Source organism: Taurulus bubalis, assembly GCF_910589615.1.
Source record: "Taurulus bubalis genome assembly, chromosome: 3".
NCBI classification, from domain to species: Eukaryota; Metazoa; Chordata; class Actinopteri; order Perciformes; family Cottidae; genus Taurulus; species Taurulus bubalis.
Window position 1 is genome coordinate 3,356,190 of NC_136591.1, and position 16,608 is coordinate 3,372,797.

General features: G+C 46.2%; 1 protein-coding gene across 2 annotated transcripts; it reads right to left on the reverse strand.

Moving 5' to 3' along the window:
- Positions 1 to 10,839: 10,839 nt before the first annotated feature.
- Positions 10,840 to 16,248, reverse strand: LOC306734220 (breast cancer metastasis-suppressor 1-like protein-A; the record flags this gene model as incomplete). Of its 2 annotated transcripts, none has more annotated exons than XM_079215561.1 (10): positions 10,840 to 11,015; positions 11,466 to 11,595; positions 11,924 to 11,963; positions 12,054 to 12,128; positions 12,231 to 12,310; positions 12,492 to 12,588; positions 12,812 to 12,891; positions 13,030 to 13,157; positions 15,810 to 15,900; positions 16,116 to 16,248. In XM_079215561.1, the coding sequence occupies 10 exons, from the start codon at positions 16,246 to 16,248 to the stop codon at positions 10,898 to 10,900; spliced, it is 972 nt and encodes a 323-aa protein (XP_079071687.1). In that variant the 3' UTR covers positions 10,840 to 10,897. The 2 variants fall into 2 exon arrangements, with proteins under 2 accessions (XP_079071687.1, XP_079071688.1); XM_079215562.1 differs by having other exon boundaries at positions 11,466 to 11,586; positions 11,918 to 11,963.
- Positions 16,249 to 16,608: the final 360 nt, after the last annotated feature.

The following is a 16,608-nucleotide window of genomic DNA, read 5'->3' on the forward strand; positions in this document are numbered from 1 at the left end:
AAGACCCACATCAATGGAAGACAAAGAGGATGGATTCTGACACGATGAGCCACTGGAACTGCATATCAGTAGACAACTAATTACATTTATTGAATTATATTCCAATGTGCTTTTCCAAGGGCTTTGGCCAAAGCTGCTTGAGTCCTCCTTATGGAAGGAAAGCCCTGTGAGGAGCTCTAGGCGCTAACCTATGGTAATGCATGTGTGCTAAAGGCTAAAGCTGCTCCTGAGAACATAAAACCATGGTGATTAACAATGAACACACACACACTTCTGATGGCATTGTCTTCACACTACCGCCTTTGTCGTTTAGTTCAAGGCTTTTCGCGCTGCATACGTTGCTATTTCACGGGCAGATGTCACACTGCAGATGCTACACGTCCCAGGAAACTCACACATTGTGCTCCTCGCTCAGTTGGTTTTAACCTCAGTTGGTATTAACAGTTCCGGCGATAGAGCTTTATTATTAAAACTGGCATATCATGTGAATATTTTATAATGTTAACCTATCTATAGCAACATGAGGTGAACTCACTGAACTTGAAAGTCTCTCAAGTCATTTAATCTTTAAATCATCTTCAATGAATCACTGATGAAGTAAAAAAAAAATTAAAATAAGAAAGAAACACCGATGTTCATCATTGTCACCCCAGGGCTATTTCCTACTCGTCACTCCCCCGATCATCCCTCCATACCTCATATTTAAATACATCCCACCTTAAAGTACTGCTATCTATTGACTGTGCACTTTATTTTGACTTTAATTTTATATTCTACTGTAGATTTAATTGTAAATATTCATGCTCCCTGTTTTTGCACTCTGTTTATTGTTAAAAATTGTTATGCACCTCCCGCCAGGACAAATTCCTTATATGTGAAAACATACATAGCAAAAAATGGTTCTGATTCTGATTACTGTTGTCTGACACGTTATAAAAACAATAAATGAAAAAACAGATTTTCAGCCAAAAAGACAGAACATGGACAGAGGGACGAGAATCCAGAAGAGAACGAGAGAGAAAAGGTGATGCAACATTAAATAGGCCGTACTTTAGAATGTGGGGTCATCCCATGACGAGCTTCCTGCACTCAGCCCCTCAGCGGTTTCACCTTTTAAACTCTCCCTCCAGTTTAAGTTAAGGACGCTTCAGCTCCTCTCAAAGCTGAGCCTCAGACATCACTCCTCCTCCATGTTTTCCTTGTGAGAACAACTAATGTTCTGGTGTCATAACATAATCTGAGTATAATCACATTAAACTGTATTTTTCCAAAATGTATTTTGAATCAATCTATGAATCTGGTGAATAACTTATCATCAAGCTATATATGAATATGCTAGCCGCTCTGTGAGGTTGTACTTAGGCACAGTGGTGCTTTCAGCTAAATGCTATCAGTGTGCTAACATGCTCACAATGCTAACATGGTGATGTTCAGCAGGCACAATGTTGACCATGAATACCATCTTACTTTGAGTGCTAGCATGCTAAAAGGTAGCTTTAGCTTCCTGCCCGAATCAGAAATTTGAACACGTTAGGAAATATTTTCTTTAAAATTATTATCTTGACATTTTCTAACAGGTACTGCAGTGCCACCATTACAATACAACCGGGTACCTGATGAATGTGTGAGGTTATGCAATGCATTAAATAAGAAAATAGCAAAAAGCATCAACCCCCTCAAGTCATTGTTGGTGGTAAATTGTGTCCCATTCATGTCAATATTTAATGAGATATTTGGGTTCCATGTGTGAGTCATTTTCTCTATGGCAAATGGGAATTTTTAGCCAAACAAGTATTTATTAGGGGCCTGTTACATAAAGCTTTTATGATGTTATCCACCTAGCACACACTCCTCCAAGCTATAAATCCAAGACTATTGGTAGCAGTTGTTTGTTATATTGAGGCCTTTTGTCATGCAATGTTGCCATTAATATGTATGAGGAGTGCTTTTGTGTAGCAGTGTGTTAAAATATGTGTGTGTGTGTGTGTGTGTGTGTAAACATTATAGTTTAAGACACAGGCCTCAGCACCTGTAGCGCCGTAGAATAACACATTGGAAGATTAATGTAGTCAAAGTCTCTCCTATAAACTACAGTTGTCAACAGTAAACATTGACATTAGGGAAATGAATTCAACAGATATTGAAATTGCATGCAAGCATAAAGAGATCCTCACGTACAAAAACAAGAGTGGCTATTATTAAAGATGGTGTGGAATAAATCCTTAAAAACTACTTTTTTATATCTTCAAATATGTGATCTAGGGCCGACCGCTTCCCGGATGAAACTACAAAATGTACTCAACATATTCTCTAAGTATAGCCAGATAAAAGCATAAATCTGTTAAAATCTTCTGGGGTTGGACCCTCAGAACCCTGTTAGACTGTCCCGCCCACATGTCTAATGCTTCCTACGCCCGGTAAAAAATACTATTTGCTGCGTTCACTGATATTGGTCGGGGCCATAATTACAAGCAGCTAAGTTGCCAAACCAGTTCCATATTATTTCAAAACTTGTACAATTGATTATGCTAATTTAGACAGCGTTTCCGGGATTCCATGAGACGGAGTCCAGGTGTGAACCAGCGACTGTGTGGGTGAAAGAGACCGGCCTGGTTTTGAGAGGGACAGTGTGTTATTGTAGAGGTTGACCTGGTCTGTGGGGGAGGGGCTAAACCGGAGAGTTTTCTAGTGAGACAGGCCGACAGGGATGAGGGGCAGATGGACTCGGCATCACGGAGAGATGATTCAGTCCATGACATAACTCCACATAAAATGTGCACAATGAGAAGAGTCACCTGAAGGGATCTCAGATTCAGTAAGTGTATTTCTGAATTCGGAGCAAGAAGCGCATTAAGTGATATCATTGTGACCCATCAAAGTAAAGTGTTGGGTAAAAGCACCCTGAGGCGTCAATCCTCCCCGTCTTTAGACATGGTTGGTTTCAGATGCTGTGGTCCAGTGGTCTTTACTGTCCATCAAAGCTCCCTTGTGAGCGTGTGCATGAAAGTGTAGTACGCCATGATGACGAATGCTACCTTTGATTATCTTTAATATCGTCTCTCTACGCTTTTAGTGCACCTTTTATTAGCAGGGGGTGTCTGTGTTGATGCACATACCTTTACATTCTTGCATTACACATAACAGTAATTCCAGTAGTGCATGTTTGTGTCCACACACACACACACACTCAGAAGCCCAGCAGGTCAGTGAACAGGAAAGCACCCAGGCCCTCATGAGAGGCAGACAGAGTCTCATTAAGGCCGGCGTATCTCCTGCCTCTCGCTTCCCTTTCGTTCTGTATCCAAACACGAGAAAAGCAAGCAGCTTCGTAACTTGTCAACGGACCACTTAAGGCTACAAATGAGTATAGCGGGGAATTCCTCCCAGGAAATAGTTCCCCAAACCCAGAAGAGGAAACGGAGAGAAACAGAGTACCTGTCTGTGCGATGTGCTCTGTCAGCATCCTGTCAACAACACACAGCCAATTAGGGCTGCAGCCAAAAGGCTGGGTGAGCTCTCTGTTTCTCACTCCACTGATTCTGTCCTGCACAAACGCACACGCACAGTAAAGAAAGTCGACACACATTCAAGCGTTCGTTCAAATGAAACATGCATGCACACGTTTATATGCATCCTGAAGGAAAGGAAGCCTGTGTGTCTACATTGTGATGCAGCAGAATCGCCCTCACTTCCAACGCTCTGCAGTCTCTTGTCCTGTCGCTGATGCCAGTTGGCCATTTGACTACATTTCCATATTGAGCCTGCACGGATCACTTGAGGCTGGGCCTGCAGGAGGGCGGGTGAGGTGTGTGTGTTTATCTGTTGGAGGACATGGCACTGAACTCGATACTCTTCGCTAAGTAAAATCATAGCTACAGTGCTGCCACTGGCTGGAGAGTCCATTCAGACACACACATACAGAGAGAGAAGGGCCTAAACAAACACCCACACACACACACACACACACACCCTGTCTGCGCTGCCATGCTACAGTGGTTCCCGAGGCTACTTTGCATATCAGGCCTGACATAATGAGGAGATAATGCTCAGTGTCTGAGGACAGGAGGGTGATACTGCCACCTCGTCTGGTCAGCTAAATAAACCTCACACACACCCAGGGCTGACGGCCTGTTGGGCCGCCTCAGTTTCAAGGTCTCAAGTCAAAACGAGTTTTAACAGCCATCACGGCTCCATTAGTGGGAGGCAGAGATCATTGTCAAGTGTTTAACAGTTCTAATGTGAAAGCATGAGCAATCAACATCATTTCATCGTTGCCTCTATGCATTAGCTCTGATATAGACCAGGGTTTATTGGCTCCTTCCCATTTTTTAACCACATTAAAAAAATGCTTTATGCATTTTGTAGATAATTAAATTAAATTCTGTTCATTTGGTGTAGCCCAGAATCACAAATTACAAATTTGAGGACATTGCAATCTGTACACACAAGCCCTTTCACAGGGAAAACAGGAAGAAGCCTTCAGGAGAGCAACAGAGGAGGATCCCTCTCCCCGGATGGACAGAAGCAATAGATGTCATGTGACCTGAATGACCAACGTAACAGAGTTACAGCGCATTACATGAATATGACAGAAATTATTCATATAATGAGTAGTAGAAATGGACCACGATCCAGATAACCACGATCCATGAAGCAGACGGAGGTTAGAGAGAAGGGGCATCAGCAGGGCCATGGCAGGAGGTAGGAGGCAGGAGGTAGGACCCAGGAGGCAGGACCCAGGAGTCAGGACCCAGGAGGCAGGAGACAGGAGGCAGGAGGCAGGAGGCAAGAGGCAGGGGGAAAAAGGCAGGAGGCAAAAGGCAGGAGGCGATACGGTGATTAAACATAATTTTACGGTACATTTTCTCAATGGGATGTATCAGACATAAACAGCTGTTGAAATGTCATCAACATCTGCTGTTATACAGCTTATTGCAATTTATTTTTAATCAGGAACGTTAATAATGGATACACATTATAAACCATGTTCTACGATCACCATCCCTCAAACAGCTTGGCCACTTGTCATCGCTTGTCATCGCTGCATTCAAAATTTGCGTCATCAAGTCACACTCACCAGGTGTCAACCAGCTACTTGACGAAAGTGCAGTATCCTACACCGATACAAGGCTGCACCAACTGTTCTTTGGCCAGTAATTTAGCTAAACTGAATAATACACCTCACCCGCCTCTGCAGGCGTACTGGTGACCGAGCACAAGGGTGTCTAAGGCCCGACAGGAAGGACGGAGGGAACGCTCTGACAGCAGCGCTCAGGTCGTTTAAACCTTCACCAACAAGTAAAACAGGTAAGGTATCAAAATGCCTCGACCTTTGATGCTGACATACAGGTGTCCTCACCCAGTTACCCGGCCTTTGCACTTGTTGAGTGTACACAGACAGCCAAGGGGGGGGTCCTTCCAAGATACCCTTGCACAGCCAATGGGTGAGCCTCAGGGGGTTTACCGACAACACTGTCCGCAGAGGAAAAAAAGAGAAGCAAAGTGCATAACATGCCAAAGCTGACACAGGGAATAGAATGTGGGATTTTTCCATTTCTCTGTCTCCTGTTGGGTTGAGAGTAAAAATCACTGACACTGAGGGCGCAGTACCTAAACCTAGTTTAACATGTATTGACTAAAAAAGGATGTTTTCTATCTGAAGGTAGCTCCTTGCGACTGAGCAGCTTGGTGGTACAACAGTGCACAGCAATAAAGCCTTGATGGGTAACTGCTTTAGAGGCAACTGCCTAGTGGATCTAAAATGGCAATTGACTTCACTATTCTGTCAAACTGCCAGATCTCACATTACCATGGAGCCCACACTGTTACTAACTGCACACTGAATACATATTATCACATTTTTGGAAACACCACAAAGTGATTTCTGAGAGAAGCAGACCGAAGGGTCGACAATAGGGTAAATCTAAGATGTCAACCTGATTAAGAAGCTAAAGCCACAGCTCACAGTGTAAAAGTGAACCAGAGATCCAGACAGAACACGATGACATGAAGGAACAACAGTGCTCCTGTAAAGCACTGCTACAATCATTAAAAAGCTAAACCAGCATGTGCAGACATCCAGTATGCAATCAGTAGCTAGCTTAGCATGGAAGTGCTTTTTTTTACCTTAAGTTTATTCTAATTATGTGTGGTAGGAGGACCCAGCAAAGCAAGCTTGTCATTGTATAGAATAAATGTCTGTTATCTGTGTATATGACAGTAAAAAAACATCTTGAATCTTGAAGTGCTAACGCTAGTTAATGATGTGCTACCTACTCCGCTAATGCTAGCTCAACAGGTTTGTTTCGTAGAACTGTAAGGTTTTAATATGAGCCGAGGGACAGAGGAGTGGAGCACATAATGCAGCCGCCTTAGTCAAATTCAGTAGAGGGTTGTTAAAAATAAACTCTCTTCCAAACCCTAAGTGACAGGAAGAGATCACTGATGCATACACCTTAATAGTAGGATGCGACAGACAGGAAAGAGGAACAGGAAGAGAACAGATTAGGTAGCTCTCGGGGTCAACTCCCTGTCCTCACACCACTTCTAACAGCCCAGCGGTTTTACTTTGTAGACAGAAATGGCTGAACTTTTCTCCATCCTCATGAGAGGTTGGCCCAGGTTTAGCAAGGTGCCAGTCATGCAATTGGACTGCGGCAAAACTCCCCAGCACTGAGGATTGTAGCTAGCATGTAGCTTGCGTTAGCTGGCTTACCTCAACATATCACAAAATGGTTGCTCAGTCCAAGTGATTGACAGGCAGTTCTTCCTGTCTGACTCTCCGACTTAAGGATCAGGTGGAGGAGATGCAAAATGTTATGCAACCTCTTCAGTTATGCCCCATGAGCAAACATATCGATTCCCAAGGGAAGATGATGGTGAGCAATTGGGGAGAAGCGGCGTTGAGGCATGAAAATCAAGGCTGTGTCTTTTGGTTAATAAAAGCTCTGTCAGGTCAGAGCACGAGGGAGACCACGCTCTCCCAATGCTGTCGAGAATCATGTCAGACATGAGGTGCTCCAAGAGTAGTTTGAGATGTGACAGTAGCTACAAATCAAATGGAGCTCCATCAATCGCGAGGACCATCTTGAGTTCACTAATGCACCTATTGCTGTCCTTTAGGATGTACTATTAAGTGATTGCACTGTTGTTAGATTTGACATTTTACTTCCCCAGACGTTTGTCACCCTGAAGTCCCTTTATTTATGCATGAGCATTTGTGTCGAGAGGGAATCACTTATTGTGTTAACTTGAAAATGGAACCATTTAAATAAAGGAACATTTCTGGTGAGCGGTAACATCCAGATGAAATAAACACCGCTTTCAAGTTTAGTCTGGTTCGGTTTAATAATTTTCTTTTTTATTGCTGAGGGGCATGTACGAAGGAGGTACATTTGTCTTTTTTGGACTTTGAATTATTGCTGTGGACGGGTTTTCACTTTGGCTGCTGAGGCTTCTTTATTAGTTTCTAAAGGGATGCATCTTCGAAGAGGTATCAAGAAGGTACATCAAATGTCACTGATACAAATATACACTTATTCCAGTAAAAAATATGCTTGTTTTCAGTGTGGAAGGCAAAGTAGCAACTCCAGGGTTCAACGTTGATGTCTCTTTTCATTCGCCCTGTTGGGTAAATCGGTCAGAAATCAAAGTCAATTGTGACATGAGACATTCCATCATCTGCTCCGGAAAAACATGTGAAAACAACGTGTTTAATTCTTTTTTGTTAATGTGGCATTTTACTTGGTGGGCAACTGGACTTGATGCAGGGTGAGACAGTACAGAGAGTACAAGATGGAGAAAGGGCTCTGCTGATAGGCCACACCTGGAGCTCATCTAGAACGCGGGTCGCAGGCGGCAGCACCGACATGCACCTCGCTCTCGCCCTCCTCCTCGTCATGCTGACTGCCTCGTCCCTTTGATGTTAACCTATAGATGCATGCATCCAGCCTCCTCTTACACAATCAGCATCAAACTGCACAAGCCCACGCACAGGCCCGGCACACAGCACATGCATGCATGCATGCACAAAGAGACCCACATACACTCTCGCTCTCTTGAAAACCCCCCATGCGATGCACACGCTCATGCATCACACAAGCGGAGGCACGCATATAAGAAATTTATCAGTGTGACACTTTCACGGTCTAATTAGCCCCAATGTTGCAGTAAACACGTCCCGATGACCCTCCATTTTCTGGTTACTCATCAAGTATAGATGGGGCTGAAGCCGGACAGAACCTCAGGACAAGGAAACAAGGAACAGGGAAACCCATGTGCGATGGTGTGTGTGTGTCCTCCCTGACAGGAGTGTGTGAAGACGACTCAAAGACAGCTCCAGAGAGATGCTGCATGGCGCTGCAGAGACAGACAGCCCTGTTGCTGGCTTGCTGCTGCCTTTGACGCGGTGATGGGGATTTTCCTCTTTCTGCCTCTCCCTCGCTCTCTGTTGCCGTGGCAGATGTGGCCAGCGAGCTGTGATCAAACCGTGCCTTCATCCTTCCTCTCGCTCTCGTCAGCTGGAGGGCTTCAGCAGCAGGGTGCCCCAGATTCACAGACCGCCTCCCTCCTCCCGTGTAGTGCAGGGCTCTCCGCTGTGGAGCACTACTGACACCTAGTGGCCGGGAACAGGGCCTACAGCGGGGGGTGAAAGGAGGGCCTGAAATGGGAGATCCAATATATTTCTTGAACTTCATGGTGTTGACCAAATAATATTCCTATAAAACACCAGTTTTGGTAATAAACTCCATCTAAAAAAAAGGGAGGAAATTATCCAATTAGCCTTTCAATTGATTCCCTTTGAATTTCTGGCCTCACTGCTGTATCTGATCAATATTCCCAATAGATCAGTCAAAGGTTGAAGAGGTTCTGCATGAGGTGTCTGCTCGGGCCCAAGGCCAGGCAGATGGGCAGTGGGTGGGGTAGGACCTGAATCAATAGCAGTGTGTGGAGTTAATCTAGTGAGTGTCCCTCTGGCAGAAATACGTGACTGAAAGGTTGAACAGCAGAGCACAGAGCCATTATCAAATGACGAGCTCAGCATGTTTCTCCCAAATAAGCTTTTTTTAATTTGAGGGGTGTAGCCAGGGTTCAGCAAGCCTCTGGGGTGACTTTGGGTTGAGCACTGTCAGGGACTTTCTCCCTTTGGAGTATTATATAAGATTGTATCTGGCCTTTTTTTGTGCATGCTTGGCCAAATCCAAAGCACATTTAAGTTATATGCAAAGCTCTGACATTTTTTTCTTTTATCCAAAGCTGTTAAGTCCAAGAAAAGTAAATTAGCTTGACTCCAGCAGAGCAGTGCATGTTGATACTGTAATCACCTAAATGCAGACGCTTCTCTTTGTGCCAACAATGTCGTCAAAAAGTACAGAAGAGGCGGTTCGACTCCCTTTTGCATATCAAGGATAAATAAGGAGGTGCAGGTTGACTCTTCAAATGATACAAACACAATCTTTAATCAGCTGTACATGCATTGGCACAATGTCACATTCTTTTTTTTACCTCAAGCGAGGTAAAGTAACCATAATGCATAAAAAGGTAAAAAGGAAGTAAACAGTGAAACGTTCTTCATCAGTTGACGCCACATCGGGACACTTTGTTTATGTTCATGATGTAATGCTCCTTCTCTTTACAATACTGCTGGCAGCTAATACTTTGACATATGTATGCAATGCTGACAATATAAAGCACCGTAAACACAACACAAAGCAAAGTCCCCTTCAGTTGAATCAAGCATCGTTTACACACACGCAGAAGGTTGGATCGGACGGATTGTACACACAAAAACTCCTAATCCTGCTTCCTCGTCGCACCGTTCAACATGTTAGACGACAAGGACGAAGAAAACAGGGGACGGAGAATGGGAGACGCTTTGGATTTGATTTGACACAATCCCAGCGCACACAAAAACGGGTTGAAGAAAGACAAACACAACGGGGAGATGGCACTATGAATTACAAACCTCGAGACCGTTTGAGTCCACCAGCACAGAGTTCACAGCTGTGGAGAAGAGACGCTTCAGCCGGTTCCCTGTCTTCAATGTCAAGTCATACAGTCGGCACTATGAGACGAGCATCACATCACCTGTATGTACAGGGCACCTCCCATCTCTGTAGGCTGAACATGCAGCTCAGGCTTTCATGTCTTGGCCTTGGGTTCAACTTCATATACAGTGCTGTGAAAATGACACTAAAACATGAGAAGATCATTCAGTACAGTGGCTTTAACAAAATTCAAGTGGGCGTTCTTGAAGAACGGCTCTATCTGATTATTCTCACAATAGAATATCGTCTTTTAAAATGCATTCATCACGATCCATCTCAGTCCGTATTGACACTCGTTCATAGTTTTTACTAAATGATTCATTCGGCTCTGTGGAGCCGGGACTTCCAGTGGAACCGGTGCGTCCAGAGAGGCCGATCCAACGCCACGCTGACGCAATCCTCACCTGGACTAGGCTCCCCTGACCCGCTTCAGTCCTCTTGGGTCGAGCGCAGCAACGAGTAAGGCTTCGCTGCATTGATTTCGGTAGTTCGGGACAGTTCTGTCTCAGAAAGGCACGCGGCTGAGCTCCGCACTTCACCGTCCGCCGCGGATCCGGCTCCTCCAGATTCTTTTTAGCAGCACTTTTGTATTGATCTCCGTTCCAGAGAAAATGACACTTTGTGACCTTGTCAATAATATACACATACATACATATTTACAGGTAAGATCGTCTCCTTAGACTAGAAGGGTCAGCTGATATTTGTTTGTCTGTCTTTTGTTACTTATACACAGAGTGTGTGTGACTGTACACATGGACATAATGTAGACAGATAGCACACAGAAAGGAGACGAAAAGAAACACAGCAGAGATGACGTCGGTCTGTGTGTGTGTGTGTGTGTGTGTGTGTGTTTACGAGTGCTTGATAGTGTATTTGCCTTTCTGCAGCTGGGAGATGTACAGCTTGGACTTGGTGCCGTCCAGTCGTTTGAACCACACCTCGTCGTTGTTGACGGTGGTGATGATGGCGCTGCGGGACGAAAGCACACAACGCGATTAGCGCGACGCCACTTCCTGTCTGCAGAAGCCACACGCGCTCACGTCTCCTCATCGTGCGTCCACAGGGAAAAGGAACAAGGGATACTCTGCTCGAGTGGTAAAGGGATACGGGGCAATCAGCAGCACACACACATTCAAACTGAAGAGATGATTTTTACAAAGCGACGGCTGCAGAGAGGAGAAGCACTACTCTCTAAAGAGCCGTGTAATAATGAACTAATGCTGCATTAATAATATCTGCGTGATCTGCTGCTTTGTCCTTTCCATTCTCAATGAATCCACCATGATCCACTATTGCAGACGAGTGCACACACACACACACCTTTTAGCATCATCACTGACAGGTGCTGTCATCAACATCATACAATAAACCCTGCTCACACACACACACACACACACACACACACACACACACACACACCTGGCTGGGTACTCGTCCTTCCTGTTGATGCAGATGGCCTGTCCCCTGCAGTACCACTGGTTGTCGTAGAAAAGCCGCCCGTCCTCGAAGCGCGCCACGTGGGGATGTCTGTCCGGCTTGACTGCCGGGACTGGAGGAGCAGCATCAGGACCATGAAGCGGGACAGTGTACGTTTAAAAGACACCTCATGAATATGAGAAAATGCACAGATGCGCACCCGCGTGCACGTGCGTATACATACGTGTGTGCGTAAAACTACACCCACTATACTACTCATGTTAGCCAATGCTTGTTTTAGTCAATTATGTACAGCACAAAACTGAAGAAAAAAAAGGAAGACAGAGACAAGGACGGCAACGTCTGACTCCTCAACTATGAACTTGAGGAGTGCGCCTGTGGGTCGATGGCTGCACTCAGCCAGATATTGACTGTAACCGAGGATGAGGAGAGACTCTTACCGTCCACCTTCACCCGGTGTGGCCCCAGAGATGCCATCGCCTGTGGGGGAGAGGGCGACAGACACAACTTAAAAGTCAAACCACAAAAACAACTTTCAGCGAGCGACTACTTTGTCCTTTTCCAAAATACCTTTCTTATCGCGGTCCAGTCTTCCAGAATGTCAAGGTCCTGCAGCATGTAAACGATAAACGGCCGTAACAAGCGGTTAAGGAAACATCTGTCTTAGCAGCACGTCGCTGTGGTGCAGATGAATGATGAGGCATGAGACAAGGACGGGACAAACGGAAAAAGGATATCAGAAACCACGACGGGCTTCTTCTTCTTGACGGGGCAGAATGTGTCTTTCTTCTTGTTTTTCCGTGAGTGCAATCCATCATTCCACAACTCTGGAGAGCAGAGAGGACAGATTATAGAGGAGAAACACTCATATTTCTGTTTCATAGAGGCATCTGGTTGGTTTATTGTCTGTATTGGTTGTTCCCACTACTCTGTATCTTTTATGAATGAACCCAGATCGACTGCTGCTAAACTAAATGAGAGTGAGGACCACACAGAGTGATGAGGTACCTGAGGTAATGTCAATACTGTGTCTGTCCTCCTCCAGCCTTCTTATCTTCTCCTCCAGCTCACTCTGCACAGTGTCAAACAGCAGCAGCTTCTCACTCTGGAGACAGAAACAAGAGGGCGAGATGCTCAAGGATGATTCAAAATCACCTCCAGAGGTTGAAGCCTGGGGCTGCATTGTGTTCAGGTGGTGCAGACCCCAACACCAGAGTGGATATCCAACATTGTAGAGGCAGCAATCTACTTGAACAAGATGCGTTTTGACGTGGGAAATACAAACCTGACCCCCGCATAAGCCCCTGACTCATTGGTCGACCTCTCACCTCCCAGTGCTGGCAGGCAGCCTGGATCTCACACTCGTACTTGTTCTTCACCGACTCCAAGCACAGCTCCCTGTAGATCCCTGTGGAGGCATTTCACTTCAGTCACACAGAAAACACAGCCTGGAAACGTTTAGTTGCATATCATGAGAACGTTGCTGACGCCACCTTTTAAGTCAAATCTAAATATTAAAGTGTCATGCAGCCCCACATTGACCCACCAGCTACTTTGGTCCTGATCTGCATGTTCTCCTGCAGGTTGGCCAGAGGCTCCAGGTACTCTTGTGCACAGCCGGCCATCACCTCCTGCAGCTTGATGTCCACCTGGCTGAGGCGCTCCTTGTACAGCCTGCACAGCAAGACAAGGAGATTCACAATCCTCATTTTAGTGCTCACTTTATAAATATCTCAGAAGCAAGTTCAAAATAGAAAACTCAAGCGGTCTAAAGGAGAGTTCAGGGTTCATTCACATTCTGACCAGTGGATTTCATGACTTTTCCATGACCAAACATGTTGTTAAATCTGGGTGTAAACAGTAAAAAGTGAGTAAATGTAGTATTTAAATTAACAATGAGAATACAAAGCATACAGTAAACCTTAAATGACACAAATGAATGAGACAATAGTTTGATTAAAAGAATAAACATTTATATAGATGCCTGTATGGATGCCTGCTTATATTTTGAGTCTTTCTTTTAAAAGCATATTCATTATTTCAATCTCAGCGTAAATGAACGACATGAACACATGAATATAACACATTTACATGAACACATGAATATAACACATTTACATAATCACATGAATATAACACATTTACATGACTTTCAGGAGGCTGTAACTAGAGGGTGGAGACTAACTAGTGGGTGGAGGCTGTAACTAGAAGGTGGAGGCTGTAACTAGTGAGTGGAGACTGTAACTAGAGGGTGGAGGCTGTAACTAGAGGGTGGAGACTAACTAGAGGGTGGAGGCTGTAACTAGAAGGTGGAGGCTGTAACTAGTGAGTGGAGACTGTAACTAGAGGGTGGAGCTGTAACTAGAGGGTGGAGGCTGTAACTAGAGGGTGGGGCTGTAACTAGTGGGTGGAGACTGTAACTAGAGGGTGGAGCTGTAACTAGTGGGTGGAGACTGCAACTAGAGGGTGGAGGCTGTAACTAGAGGGTGGAGACTGTAACTAGAGGGTGGAGACTGTAACTAGTGGGTGGAGACTGTAACTAGTGGGTGGAGACTGTAACTAGAGGGTGGAGACTGTAACTAGTGGGTGGAGACTAACTAGAGGGTGGAGGCTGTAACTAGTGGGTGGAGGCTGTAACTAGTGGGTGGAGACTGTAACTAGAGGGTGGAGACTGTAACTAGTGGGTGGAGACTAACTAGAGGGTGGGGCTGTAACTAGAGGGTGGAGACTGTAACTAGAGGGTGGAGACTGTAACTAGTGGGTGGAGACTAACTAGAGGGTGGGGCTGTAACTAGAGGGTGGAGGCTGTAACTAGAGGGTGGAGACTGTAACTAGAGGGTGGAGACTGTAACTAGTGGGTGGAGACTAACTAGAGGGTGGGGCTGTAACTAGAGGGTGGAGGCTGTAACTAGAGGGTGGGGCTGTAACTAGTGGGTGGAGACTGTAACTAGTGGGTGGAGACTAACTAGAGGGTGGAGCTGTAACTAGAGGGTGGAGGCTGTAACTAGAGGGTGGGGCTGTAACTAGTGGGTGGAGACTGTAACTAGAGGGTGGAGCTGTAACTAGTGGGTGGAGACTGCAACTAGAGGGTGGAGGCTGTAACTAGAGGGTGGAGACTGTAACTAGAGGGTGGAGACTGTAACTAGTGGGTGGAGACTGTAACTAGTGGGTGGAGACTGTAACTAGAGGGTGGAGACTGTAACTAGTGGGTGGAGACTAACTAGAGGGTGGAGGCTGTAACTAGTGGGTGGAGGCTGTAACTAGTGGGTGGAGACTGTAACTAGAGGGTGGAGACTAACTAGAGGGTGGGGCTGTAACTAGAGGGTGGAGACTGTAACTAGAGGGTGGAGACTGTAACTAGAGGGTGGAGGCTGTAACTAGCAGTGGGTGGAGGCTGTGACTAGAGGGTGGAGGCTGTGACTGGAGGCTGTAACTAGTGGGTGGAGACTGTAACTAGAGGGTGGAGACTGTAACCAGTGGGTGGAGACTGTAACTAGTGGGTGGAGGCTGTAACTAGTGGGTGGAGGCTGTAACTAGCAGTGGGTGGAGGCTGTGACTAGCAGTGGGTGGAGACTGTAACTAGAGGGTGGAGGCTGTAACTAGTGGGTGAAGGCTGCAACTAGTGGGTGGAGGCTGTCACTAGCAGTGGGTGGAGACTGTAACTAGAGGGTGGAGGCTGTAACTAGTGGGTGGAGGCTGTAACTAGTGGGTGGAGGCTGTGACTAGCAGTGGGTGGAGGCTGTAACTAGAGGGTGGAGGCTGTAACTAGTGGGTGGAGGCTGTGACTAGCAGTGGGTGGAGACTGTAACTAGAGGGTGGAGGCTGTAACTAGTGGGTGGAGGCTGTGACTAGCAGTGGGTGGAGGCTGTAACTAGTGGGTGGAGGCTGTAACTAGTGGGTGGAGGCTGTGACTAGCAGTGGGTGGAGGCTGTAACTAGTGGGTGGAGGCTGTAACTAGTGGGTGGAGGCTGTAACTAGTGGGTGGAGGCTGTAACTAGTGGGTGGAGACTGTAACTAGAGGGTGGAGACTGTAACTAGTGGGTGGAGGCTGTAACTAGAAAGTGGAGGCTGTAACTAGTGGGTGGAGGCTGTGACTAGAGGGTGGAGGCTGTAACTAGTGGGTGGAGGCTGTGACTAGAAAGTGGAGGCTGTAACTAGTGGGTGGAGGCTGTGACTAGTGTGTGGAGGCTGTGACTAATGGGTGGAGACTGTAACTAGAAAGTGGAGGCTGTAACTAGTGGGTGGAGGCTGTGACTAGTGGGTGGAGGCTGTAACTAGTGGGTGGAGGCTGTGACTAATGGGTGGAGGCTGTAACAAGAGACTTACTGCTCCTTCAGGTCCGTGAACTGCTTCTCCAGGGTGGTCATCTCATCCAGACACTCCATCCTCCTCCTCTCACAGTCCTCATCGTCCATCTCTGTTCTCACACACACACACACACACACACACACACACACACACACACACACACACACACACACACACACACACACAGGTCTGACATCACCTCCATAACAACAGCTATTCATCATCATAATCATCATCATCTGGTCGAGCTCCTTAACGACATAACGCAGCACGTGACATTAAGGAGCATCAGCGACGTGTTTCAGGCCGAGCGTAGTTTCCTACCCGAGCTGTCTCCATCTTCGGACACGGACGAGCTCACCGTGTCCTCCTCGTCCGTGCTGCTGCCGTCCTGCTCGGGGAAGTCCACCTCCATTTCTTCGTGGTTGCTTTCTTTCTTCTCCCGGTGAACCGGCATGGCGGCCCGGCAACGGGCGTGAAGGGGCCGTTAGTTCAGTTTCCCCCCCCCCCGAATAAAGAGGCGACGGTACCTCGAACAGCTAGCCGGTTAGCTAGCCCGTAGCTAGACAGCTGGTAATGCTAACATGGCGACCGCCAGCCAATGACGCGCAGCCTTACTGTGACTGTCCAATCAGATGCTCTGTATGGGTGTCCATTGCTAGGCAAAGGTTTTAGGGATTTGTAGTTTTTTTATACACTTTTTCTTGTCACCTAATACGGAGCCTTCTGTTTGTGCAGTACAGCTAAGTCACTGCACTGATTTAGTCTGACGTGTTGGAAACATGATTATATGATATGTTGTTGTGTTTGTTCTAAT